The following is a 13,335-nucleotide window of genomic DNA, read 5'->3' as shown; positions in this document are numbered from 1 at the left end:
TTTGGCCAGAACTGCAAAAACTATTTCGGGTGAAGACCAGGCAGTGCTCATTACCTGCCTAATATTACCCCTACAGTGAAGCATGGTAGTGGTAGCACCATGCTTTATTTGGTGCTTCTCAGCGGCAGGGACAGAAAGACTGGTAAGAATTGAGGGGAGAATGAATGAAACCAAATACAGAGAGGTCCTTGAAGAAAACCTGCTTCTGAGTGCATGTTACCTCAAACTAGGGTGAAAGGTCACCTTTCAGCACAACAATGACTTGTAGCATACAGCCAAGATAATGCTGGAGTGGCTTCAGGACAAGTCTCTTAAATTCCTTAATAAACCCAGTCAAAGCCTAGAGTTGAACCCCATAGAACATCATGTGGGGACACATGAAGAAGACATTTTACAGATGCTTCCCATCCAGTCTAATGGAGCTTGAGAGGACATGTCAGAAAGAATGAAATAAATTGTCTAAGTCCAGGCATACAAATCGTGTAGAGACTTAACTAATTGCAGTCAGTGGTGTGTCTACAAAGTACTGATTTAAAGTTCAGAATACTTTTATGAATGAGGGATTTCAGTTTTTTTTATTTTTAATAAGTTTGCAAGCATTTCTGAAAGAATGTTTCAACTTTGCCATTATGGGTCATTAAGTGTAGATTGATGGGCAAAATGACAAATGTATCCATTTAAAATTAAATCTACAACACAAAACAGAGTGCAGAAAGTGAAGGGGCCTGAATACTTTTCAGGTCCACTGTACAGGCTGCCATGTTGTGAATATGAGTCAGAATGAAACCGTAGTTCTAACTAGCTGCAGTAACCGCTATCTATTGTCTAGTTTATAGGGTTATTATTGTGACATGTACAGAGTGCAGTGAGATTCTTACTTGCCTGTGCTAATCAACACAAAACAAACACATCACCACTCTGGATGCTGAAAGTGCTATGACCTCAGTAGCAGATTGGTTTCAGGATTTTTTACTTAAAACGTGTTCATTAGTTACCATTAAGTCCATATTTTTTATTATGTATTTATTTATTTATTGCTGACTTTATCATGAAACATGTAACAGAGTACTCATTTTAGGCACTTATGGTTGCTGGACAAATGAACAAGGCAGGAGAAGGCAGTAGCAAGTTAAATAATTCATCTTCATTTAAATGCACAGGTCTAAGAGAAGAAAACTAAAAAGAGTAACAGTATGCCTCCTAAATAATTACATCTTTGTGCTTAAAATGAAAAGCTATAGGTCACACAAGAGAACTGTCCACTGTAGAAAGAACTACAAAGGAAAAGTCAAAAGTTGTCGTGTTTGTCTACTGCAAGTTTTATTTGAAAGGGAAAAGAGAAATAAACAAATAAAGTAATTCATCTCAGCATGTTGTATAACATAGACAGGGGCCATTGAGACTATGTGATTGACTGTGAATGATAATTTATGAGAGGTTTTGCTTTTGTCATGCACACAAGCCCAGTTAAAATCTAAAAAAAAAATTGAGATTTTGATGTTGTACTCAAATCTCGATGTACAACAAAGCGGCACAGAATAGATAGATAGATAGATAGATAGATAGATAGATAGATAGATAGATAGATAGATAGATAGATAGATAGATAGATAGATAGATAGATAGATAGATAGATAGATAGATAGATAGATAGATAGATAGATACTTTGAATAGATAGATAGATAGATAGATAGATAAAGTATCTACGGATGAGTATCACCAACAAAAGAAATGTGTGCGACAAAAGACCAGGGGCCTCATGTATAAATGGTGCGTATGTACAGAAATGTTGCGTACAAATGTTTCCACGCTCAAATTGCGATGTATAAAACCTAAACTTGGCGTAAAGCCACGCACATTTACACGGTACCTCATACCCTGGTGTACGCAATCTCTCCACTCGGTTTTGCAGACTGGCTGCACCCAGCGTCAAAGCAGTGCTACTGTTCCTGTGTGGTCACCCTTTCTTTCTTAGATCCACATTCCTGACGCGGCTTTATAAATACACTGAAACTAACTGCATATTGTTTATTGGTGTAATGCATCTGATTGTAATTAATCTGTAGCAATATAATGGTCCAGGGAATAGTCATAGTATTCCAAATACCATAACTGCTTTAGCGTTGTTACTCTCAATGCATCTTCTTCTTCTTTCAGCTGCTCCCGTTAAGGGTTGCCACAGCAGATCATCTTTTTCCATATTACTCTCACTGCACCACTCGGAGTATTTATATCACTGTATCTGAGTGGGGAATCACAGCAGCAGCTAATTGGAAAGAGAATTATCGGTATACAGCATGAAGCAGACGCTGCCTGAGCCACGGCAAAATGTTTCAGAGACTTTCCTGTACGGACTTTCTATAAACGCACTCAATCAGTCCATCAAGTGCTCCTTGTAGAACTGTTTGTACTTATAAGTACAATCATCCATCCATCCATCCATTTTCCAACCCGCTGAATCCGAACACAGGGTCACGGGGGTCTGCTGGAGCCAATCCCAGCCAACACAGGGCACAAGGCAGGAACCAATCCTGGGCAGGGTGCCAACCCACCACAGTAAGTACAATCACCTCACTGTAAACTTGCACTACAGTTATAATATTGCACAACCTGCGCCACTTTATAAAGTGAGTATTTACATATGATGATGATATCATTTTTAAGATGAAATGCAGCAAAATATGTTGATTATATTATACAGATAAAACTTTAACTTCATTTAAATAATCTGTATTTTTAATAATTAAACATGTGAGGACACGGTGCCGCAGCACTAGCTAGTTCAGGGATTGTTCCTGCATTGCGTAGTATTCTTGCTGGTGCTGATGCGACACTGGAAGGATAGACGGATAGAATAATTAAACATGTACTACGAAGATATTTCAATGTTCCTTAAAAGTTTTGAAGAATCGGCGTTCTAAGCTTACAAATGGCTTCACGCCTATTACAGAGCTGATTGTGTGGCGATTGGGTATTTGGAGAACAAAAAGTAAGGACAGGAATTGGAGGTTAGTACGTTTGAAAGAGACAGTACTTCTGTAATAAATTATTTCATCGAAGGTCGCACATGGCGCAGCAAGCCTCTTGCGTGAGACATGAACAAGCACTGCGCCACCGTGTTCCCATGTTTAAAAACATGCTTTCATTCCTATCATCATGAAAAAGATATCACGTATACATCTCAGTATTTTAATTATTCAGAGAGCTGTAATATCACGAATGTAATGGATTCTGTGTCCTGTCGGAGAAAGAGAAAGCCCGTTATAAAGCAGGTAGTGATTCACACACAGAGCACATAGAAGATCAAATACAGAACAAAGCATTTAACGTGCTACTTTAGTTACAATGGGATTTGAGAAACTAGTAAATTAAACGATTTTAAGATGAAGTTTATGATGTTCTACTTTAATGGCAAAATAAACTACGTGATTAAAGTGGAAATTTCGAGATTAAAGTTGACATTTTGTGCTTTTTTCCCACTGTGTGCCTATTTTTTTTGTCTGTACCCTAAGCTTTCATATGACACTCAGACGGTGGGCTACAACTCGCCTTTTCACGGCGACTTAGATATGTGACTTCTTTTTTATTTCGGGCACTGTGCTACTTTGTACACTTGAGCTTTCGAGTTTCTCCGACACTCTGTCACTCGATCAACCTCCTTTTGTTGATTTTACCACTGTTTAAACCAACAAATAGTACGTTTTTCCTTTGCCTCCACTTGGTATTCGCTGAAATTCTTATATTTTCCCCCGTGCTTTTCCCATTGTCTTTTCACAGAAGGCTATTTATATTGATTTGCATATTCAAAGAGGCGTAATTCTGGGAGGAGTTGGGGCGGGACAGAAGGCGCATGCACGTGCGTTACTTTTCACACTGATCGGGATTTATGTAGCGGAAGAACGTGGACGTTTGCGTACGTACAGATTCCTGCATCTGGATTTTTCTGTGCGTACGCACATTCCCGCTTTTGTGCTTACGCCATGTCATAGTGTGAGTTCTACGCATGGCGTTATACATGAGGCCCCAGGATTGTGAAAAATAACTTGAGAAATCAAAAACATGACCTTTAGATTACTGAGTGAAAGAATCTCCTAAGATGGTCTTTTGTGTTATTATTAATGTTAATCTCTAGCTTGGAGATTTTATCAGATTATATAAAAAGGTTGCCCAGAACTGTAGAGAGTGGACGAAAACATATGGATTTGTTTTAGTAAACTTTAAAAAAGAGGTCATTAATTTTCTTTTTAATTACTACTCTGTTCTGCTTATAGGCCCAACAGTTTTTACAGAAGTTATTTCCTAGTATGTTATAGCGCTGCCTTCTTTCCAGTAATGTCTTTGTTAGTTCCTTGCTATTTCATTGAGGTTACATTTATTATTATTTTTTTATTTTTAGCATGAAATTGTTTGAATTAAGTATGCTTTTAAATCTTCAACAGCTTTCACATGGAAAAGTTCCACTTCATTTCTTTAATAATTTGTGTGGTTCAATTAGTTTTCTGTTATTTGTACATTACAATATACTTTATGCAACTCATGCCAGCTGATTAATAAGCTATGAGGTATCGCTGTCTTTGAGTCTTTACCTCCAATTCTCATATTTTTGTGGTTTAGCTGATTTAGAAAATTTACAAATTGATTTTTTAAAATAATAATTTCCATATTTGTTCAATTAGAGCATGGCTTTTGACAGAGAGTGAGTTATGGGGATGAGTAAGAAGAACTGTGAATTCCAGTCCAACATTTCAACTGTTAAGCTACACTGCTTACTTACCATCGGTTTTCTTTTACATTAGAGGACAAGCAGGTTTTAGTTTTTATGACTATAGAGCAGGTTTATTGTCAGTTGTACACTGAAATTCTGACTTGCATGTACTAATCGAATGTCGCCACTCTCCAGTGCCAAATACAGACACTGAAGCACTGTCTAGGATCTGCTTTTGTTTCAGAACAGGCTGAATTGTTCAAAATGTAGACTAGGCAAGGCAAGGAAAAGATTCCTTGGGTATTATGGTCCATACTGGCTCTGTAGCATTATGCAATTTCTGGAGATTTTGCAGACTCTCATTCATGCTGTGGATCTCCCTTTCTCATCCCGAAGATGCTCAAGTGGATTCAGCCTGGGGACTGTGTAGGTTATTGGAGTAAAAGTAAATATTGGAGTAAGTTGTTTACTTTGTATACAATCAAAGAGTAGTACAATTAATTAATAATTTATTTATTTTGAGCTGCAGTGGGATATAATCAACAGTATATTATAACTGGCTAATGCATGTAATTAAGGTTAGCTTAAAGCCGACCATGATTTGACTGCTTTGCTATTAATAACATGCTTGTGACTTGAAAATCAGTCATTCACTTCATTGAATCTGATATGGCTGTGACTGAATGAAAGGCAAACCTGCAGAATTGAACACTGCCATCTACAGGCCGTCAGACACTTCTGCTCTGCTTTCAGGGCACATTTTAGACAAAGTGTCTCAAATGCACATCCTCAGGAGTTGCAGTGGCAACTTTTCATTCCAGCCTATGTCTTGATTAGTGCAATTACAATGACTGATGGAACAGTCCTCTATTGCCTTAATTCAAAATGACTTGCCTTTTAAGATTCTGAAACCTAAATTGTTTATTGCTCAGTTAACAAAAAGTTCTGAGCTGTTCCAGGTCAGAAATGTTTGGATGATGTCCTCAATAAAAGTAAATACATCATAAGAATGAGTGCAGTACCAGGTTCTGACCTTCTGACCAGGGACTCTGTCAGTTCCAGGAGAGTCACAATGGATTCAAGTCTTCACAAGTCAAATGATGATATTAATGATACTTCCATCATTTTCAAACTCTCTTATATTTAACTACTAGCTGTCCCCCATGGCTCCTCCTACGTAGTAGGACAGATTTTAAAAATCAATAAACAAACAGGTATCGCTAGCTAAGCAGAGGCAAGGCCCACTCCAAAATGTGGTCAGGGGTAGAGCGATTTGAACGGAGGCTGGAGCGTGAGTGAGAAGGGCCCCGTCTGGCTCCCCACTCCTGACGTCACGCTTCCCCCTCCCCTTGGCACGCAGCCTCTGTCTCGGATCAGCATGAATAAGTTGCTCCTGCAAGCGAACTATGATACTTAGCGCTATCAGTGAAGTCACAAAATCAACCAATAATGTTTAAGCAAATTAGAGAAAAAACCCTGATCTAAATCCATTATGTAGTTTTCTCGTGAAAAGAGAACAGACAGACAGACATTGAATTTTATATATATATATATATATATATATATATATATATATATATATATATATATCACGGCATTCGTAGTCTGTGTCACAATCTGATTGTATGGGTGGTTACCTATCAGGTAACGCTTGTGGTTGGCCAGCAATCTGCTAACATCCGCCACGGTGCCCTCCGTTTGTGAGGAGCAGATCATAGAATGGTTGAAATAGTTTACTGTCAAATAAATGCAAAGAGTACGCGACACGTGTTTCGCCCTCGTTCTGGGCTCATCAGGCGTACACACTCCACTGCACTCCGCTGGCCAACCACAAGCGTTACCTGGTAGGTAACCACCCATACAATCAGATTGTGAATCAGACTACGAATGCCGTGAATGTAATTACCCCGATCTACATGCTGTCAAATAAACGAACCACACGCCGTGGCGCAACGTTAGGGGCATCGCCTCTGGCGCTGACATCCGAGGTTCGATTCCCGAGAGGGAGTGCAGTGGAGTGTGTACGCCTGATGAGCCCAGAACGAGGGCGAAACACGTGTCGCAGGAACTGAGTTTGACACCCACAGGACAAGGCTGTTCAGATAGCAGTGCAGTTGTGGAGAGGAAAATGGACTCTAAACCCATCTTGGCAGTTCTGTTCCTACCTCAGGCACCCTGTGGACCTGAGCAAATCACTTAGCCACTTGTGCTCCATTGGTTTAAAAAGACAGATATACTGTAAATAGGTTTGGTAACTTTATTTGTAAATATGTTGGGATGGCATTCACTTTGGAAAGGTGCTGTATATCATATGGATTGTTGGTTTGAATTAAGTCCTGTTATACCCAGCTTCAAATGTGTGGTTAGTACTTTTATTTTTGAAATCTGGAAATCTGTATCTTCCTTTTCAGTAGTTGTGTTGTTTGATTAACTTTCTTCTTAATAGATCCTAGAGGAGCACAATGGGAAAAGATTTCTAGGCTGGGTGGAGGAAATACATTGTGGAAAAACTATTCTGTGTATAAATAGACATTACATTAAATGAGACAAATTCCAGAACTCAAAAACAAAATCCTAGGTTATTATATATAAAGATGTATTGTTTTATTTGCTATTAAAATTAAAAAAGTCTTAAAACAAAAAAAACTTCTATCTGCCATTGCAGTAAGAGACAATATTATTAATGTGTGGCTTGGGAATCTTTGCAGGTGGCCCTCCCAGATGTGGAACCACTTATTCATTTTGCCTTAAACTGGGGAGCAAAGGGATGTCCTCCGATTAAAGCCTATGTAGCCAAGGTTGGTTCTAATATTTTATTTGAATAAAAATATGAACATTTACATTAGTTCATTACTTGATGTGCATGGAAAGGTGGTGTAATGGATAGTACTGCTTGGGTTCAAATCCTGCCCAGGATGTAGTTGCTGTGGAGTTTACATGTGCTTCCTGTATCTCTATGGGTTTTCTTCTGGTATTTTGCCTACATCCCTGGAGACACGCTGGTCAGGTTAACTGAACACCTCTGAGATGATTTGGCATGCCCATTCTGAGGTAGATGTTTTTGTCTGGAACACCAAATTCCCACAGTCTCACTCCCAAATCTGGTGGAAAACCTTTACAGGAAAGAAGCTACAAGGGGAAGCACTCAGTATAAAACCCATTGTTTTGAAATGGGATATCCAACAAGCTCACTGGGTGAAGGTCAGGTGTGCAAACATTTTTGGCCATAAAGTACAAGTCTGTTCTGCGTCTTGCTTGATTTCTTGTCTCCTCCCACATCCCACAAATACGTTTGTATTGGAGGCCCTAAATTAGAGTGGTACATGTGTAACTGATTGACTGCTCAAGTGTCCCAAATGAAGATATTTTTCCCATTCGTGCATCCTTTCCCTCAAAGAAATATATTACTACTGAGGAAGATGGGACTCTAGGTCATGATACTCCTTGATAGATTTGAATTCCAGGATATCCCAGAAGTTACTTAACAAGGATAGAGGAAGTCATACAAAGTGCAAGTGTCACTTGAACAGAACAGACCTCTGACAACTCCCTGATAAATTTCAGCTCTGGCCTTATTTTTAATTTGCCTTGGGTTACATGTCATTACCCTTTCTGAATATGATCTTTGGTTAAGGGAGAATAGTGCTGGTGCCATTAGGGCATCTCCTTAAACATTCATTTCAGCACACTCATACATGTTGGGTTGTTACAGTTCTTCTACTTCCTATTTATCTATATTGAGTTCTTGATTAACTATACTTCCAAAACTGTAGTTTTTCTTTGCATATCACATTTTCAGACTTATGCTCCATGGGTCAGTTGCAGTGTGCTATCACCTGGGAGTGATCCTGTGCTGGTCTTTTCTTTGTATGTATTTATGATAACAAGACTAACTTTGATGATTAGCACCATTGCAGTGTACCCCAGAGTCTATAGCAGAGGATCAAGACTAAGACTAAATGCAGTTGTGGTGGGTTTCTTGGATTTGGAGAAGGGGAACAAAGTTGTGCACTAACTTAGACCACTTCCTGAGCAGGTTATATGAACTAAATACAGTGGGCAATGTTACAAAATTAACTTCACACGCATCAGACAGACAGTTACGGACATGAAAAGGCACAGATACGACATCAAAAAATATGGAAACCATATTGTATAATTATATTTGGACTTAAGCATACAGTGATACTGAATCAATATATTTATATATGTATAACAATATATACACAATGCCACAAGAAAAAGACAATGCCACAGAAAAAGACAAGCAAATAAATGAAACATTTGTATTTATGCAAAATAAGAAATAGAAAAACCACAAATAAACATACCTTTAATAATTAATCTTCAGTAAAAAGACTGGAGAGTCAGTGTCCCTAATTAAGAAATTGCTCAGCCACCAGTTAAGAGAATGCACATTAAAAGAAGCTTCAAATTTCCTCCATACTGTATCCCTTTGGAGCATTGTAGTGGTATCTTTGTGTGTATCCCCTAGATGTGATATGAGATCTTTCACATTATTTATTATATAGAACTTGTACCCTACTGTGGTGGTTTGCGATGTGATGAGACATTCTTTATGAATATTGTCCAGGCTCTGAATAGGTAGTTGGATTAATTTGGTTATTAGTAAAAGCAGGGAGCATAATCAATGACAATTATCAACACTACATAATTGGGAAACGAGTTACAACAAGACCACATCAAGACCCTCACAGGCCCCACAGTCTATGACCATCATATATAAAAATAAAAGGAGCAAGAAGGAGGTTCCCCCACAAAAATTTGATTGTAACGTCACTATATATATATATATATATATATATATATATATATATATATATATATATATATATATATATATATATATATCGAGTGGGGTGGTGGTCCCCGTTGGAGATTTAAATGAGCAGTCACTTGTACATTACATGGAAGTGTGGATGAGTGCAAGGTAAAAACATGTAGTATATGCCACGGCACCTTGATGGTAAATTCGCCCATGAGTTACAGAAAGAAAATTATGCTTCAAATATGATTCTACTAACATGTATCTTTTGTTGTCATTACTTGCTGCATAGGAATTTTTGGGCTTTTTCATACACTCAAAGTAAATAATGTTTAACAACAGCCTATCTAATGTAGCTTTATGATTACAACAATTTTTATTAAGTATACATGAGGATCTATTTTTTCCCTGTGTTCCATCCCTTTAAATCAAAAGAAGTGTGTAGAGAAACATCATTAATTGAGAGAGGGCAAAACTTTGGCCAGCTGAACAAACCGAGGAGAAACATAAAACCAAAACAAGACTACCTGCTGGTTAGTTAAACTTGGTATTTATCTTGTTCCGCTGTTCACTGGGACAGCACTTAAACATGAGGATCATCTCCTTTTAGTACTATACTACTATTGAAATTCCATCCATCCATCCATTGTCTCCCGCTTATCCGAGGTCGGGTCGCGGGGGCAGCAGCTTGAGCAGAGATGCCCAGACTTCCCTCTCCCTGGCCACTTCTTCTAGCTCTTCTGGGAGAATCCCAAGGCGTTCCCAGGCCAGTCGAGAGACATAGTCCCTCCAGCGTGTCCTGGGTCTTCCCCGGGGCCTCCTCCCGGTTGGACGTGCCCGGAACACCTCACCAGGGAGGCGTCCAGGAGGCATCCTGATCAGATGCCCGAGCCACCTCATCTGACTCCTCTCGATGCGGAGGAGCAGTGGCTCTACTCTGAGCCCCTCCCGGATGACTGAGCTTCTCACCCTATCTTTAAGAGAAAGCCCAGACACCCTGCGGAGGAAACTCATTTCAGCCGCTTGTATTCGCGATCTCGTTCTTTCGGTCACTACCCATAGCTCATGACCATAGGTGAGGGTAGGAACATAGATCGACTGGTAAATTGAGAGCTTCGCCTTGCGGCTCAGCTCCTTTTTCACCACGACAGACCGATGCAGAGCCCGCATTACTGCGGATGCCGCACCGATCCGCCTGTCGATCTCACGCTCCATTCTTCCCTCACTCGTGAACAAGACCCCGAGATACTTGAACTCCTCCACTTGGGGCAGGATCTCGCTACCAACCCTGAGAGGGCACTCCACCCTTTTCCGGCTGAGGACCATGGTCTCGGATTTGGAGGTGCTGATTCTCATCCCAGCCGCTTCACACTCGGCTGCGAACCGATCCAGAGAGAGCTGAAGATCATGGCCTGATGAAGCAAACAGGACAACATCATCTGCAAAAAGCAGTGACCCAATCCTGAGCCCACCAAACCGGACCCCCTCAACGCCCTGGCTGTGCCTAGAAATTCTGTCCATAAAAGTTATGAACAGAATCGGTGACAAAGGGCAGCCCTGGCGGAGTCCAACTCTCACTGGAAACGGGTTCGACTTACTTCCAGCAATGCGGACCAGGCTCTGGCAACGATCGTACAGGGACTGAACAGCCCTTATCAGGGGGGCCGGTACCCCATACTCTCGGAGTACCCTCCACAGGATTCCCCGAGGGACACGGTTGAATGCCTTTTCCAAGTCCACAAAACACATGTAGACTGGTTGGGCAAACTCCCATGCACCCTCCAGGACCCTGCTAAGGGTATAGAGCTGGTCCACTGTTCCGCGACCAGGACGAAAACCACACTGTTCCTCCTGAATCCGAGGCTCGACTATCCGACGGACCCTCCTCTCCAGGACCCCTGAATAGACTTTTCCAGGGAGGCTGAAGAGTGTGATCCCTCTATACTACTATTGAAATTACATTCTACTATTGAAATGTTTCTTTCTCAGCTACATTGCAACTGAAGCCACCATAATAGAGAAGACATGCACTTGTGAATGAGTTATCTTGTTCCAGTTTTCTGATTCTTTTTTAAAAGTGTCATTGTATGAATAACATAAGCAAAACATAATGAAAATGTAGTGCTCAGACTCAGAAAATCTGTTGTACTTTAATAGAAGCTATTGACATAAGAAACCTCTTTTCAGCTCCGTGGACAAAGAAAAGACCAGCAGCAGTAAAAATTAAATTTTGCCTTGTATGGTTTGCAGTTTTGCCTGTGCTGGGCATCTGTGAAAAAACAGGAAAAAGCAATCCTTATCAAACTCATCTGAGGCCATCCAATTTATTTACCACTTGTTCTGGTGAGAGTTGTAATGGCAATAGACTGACTAAGGTAACCCCATTTATCATATTCTCAGGAACAGAGTTTTGTTGTTCTTGGGATATTCTTGGGTGTTTTTAGGGCTTTTGGGAGATTCAGTTACAACTGCAGATTAAACCCTCATCTGGATTTAAGAGGATCAGTGGTTCTAACCTCAGATCCTTCCAGACCAGTTACCTGCACACCAACCTTGTGAAGAAACCCATTTCATTGTACCTATAGTCAGAAACTATACCTCATAATTGAGAGGGTCAGAATATAAATTGGTAAATGAAGACAGAAGTCTGAAAAACTGGATTAATCTCTAACATTGTGGTGCAGGAGAGCACCTGTAACATTACATCTATTACTACAGGATGCTATAAACTCACTCCAAAAGTAGGCAAGCTGAGGCCCAGATGGCTACTCAATGGAATTTTATAAAAACAAAAAAGAAAAAACTAGTGAACCATACAGCCCTCCAGCTGCATGCACTCCAGTTGCTCTATCTTTGTCATTCTTGCATTCTGTGTCCCACACTTGAGTTCAGCAGGTGGCACTGCTTTTTATCTTCTTCCTATTATGGTATTCCTCATAATGGTTTCAACCTCTGCAATTTGCTTGATGCTCAACAGATGTAACTGGTCTTTTTTCTTACCACCATGTCACTTAGTTTGACAATCACTGCTGTAAGAAACACATGAATCCAGATCAGTTTGCCAATGTCACTGCTATCTCAGATTTATTGAATTACCAGCATGGATCAAGTCATAAGCTTTCAATCAAAATCAAGATCAAGGTCCTAGCCTCAGTAGTTTGTAAGTAATCACGTGACAGACAGACAGACCTTAGCAATTTATATTTAGAGATGTTCAACTAAGTTACCTTTTTATTATTAAAGGTATTCAGCAAAACTAGAGAAAATAAAAGTTTACCTCAAACATTCTGCCTAGGGTTAATAACTGATTTTCCAAAGAAAAATAAAGACTTACTAAAATGTGCATTATATAGACAAATTTCACTCCTGAATAATGATGTTGATGCTAGCAAAAGTCTTAGCTAGAATGATTAAAAAAACTTCTCTCAGTGGTATCACAAGACCAAATTGGATTTATTATAAGTATATACTCCACCTCATACCAGTGGTGCCTGTTTAATGTAATTTACTCACTCACAAAATCTGACTTGCCAGAGCTCTTGCTATCTTTGGTTACAGACAAGAAAACTTTTACAGGGTTAAATGGTGTTTTGTTGTGTAAAAATGTCCAGGAAAAACACTTTAATTTTTGACGTTCTTTTTCCATTGGTGGACAAGTTAATACTGGAAATACCTAAATTGTTAGCATCAATTCACAAATATGTCCTGCAAAACCTACATATTCATCATTCACTCAGCACAGATAATTTCAAATATAAAGCAAGAATATCTCAACACTGGCCGAGGCTAGCTACCCCAACTTTGATCCCTTGCCTGGAACTATAAGCTGCTCCTCTCCTGAAG

General features: G+C 39.7%; 1 protein-coding gene across 1 annotated transcript in view; it reads left to right on the top strand.

The window, feature by feature from the left end:
- The window catches only part of zgc:152951 (uncharacterized protein LOC569013 homolog), a 47,605-nt gene that overhangs the window by 26,382 nt on the left and 7,888 nt on the right, over positions 1–13,335 (top strand). The window contains exon 7 of the mRNA XM_028801283.2: positions 7,415–7,504. Coding sequence (XP_028657116.1) covers positions 7,415–7,504 — 90 coding nt within the window. The remainder of the gene's footprint in view (positions 1–7,414; positions 7,505–13,335) is intronic.

This window comes from Erpetoichthys calabaricus, chromosome 4 (assembly GCF_900747795.2).
Source record: "Erpetoichthys calabaricus chromosome 4, fErpCal1.3, whole genome shotgun sequence".
Classification (NCBI taxonomy): domain Eukaryota; kingdom Metazoa; phylum Chordata; class Cladistia; order Polypteriformes; family Polypteridae; genus Erpetoichthys; species Erpetoichthys calabaricus.
The sequence above is the reverse complement of the archived record's forward strand: the minus strand, read 5'-3'. Positions and strand labels throughout refer to the sequence as shown.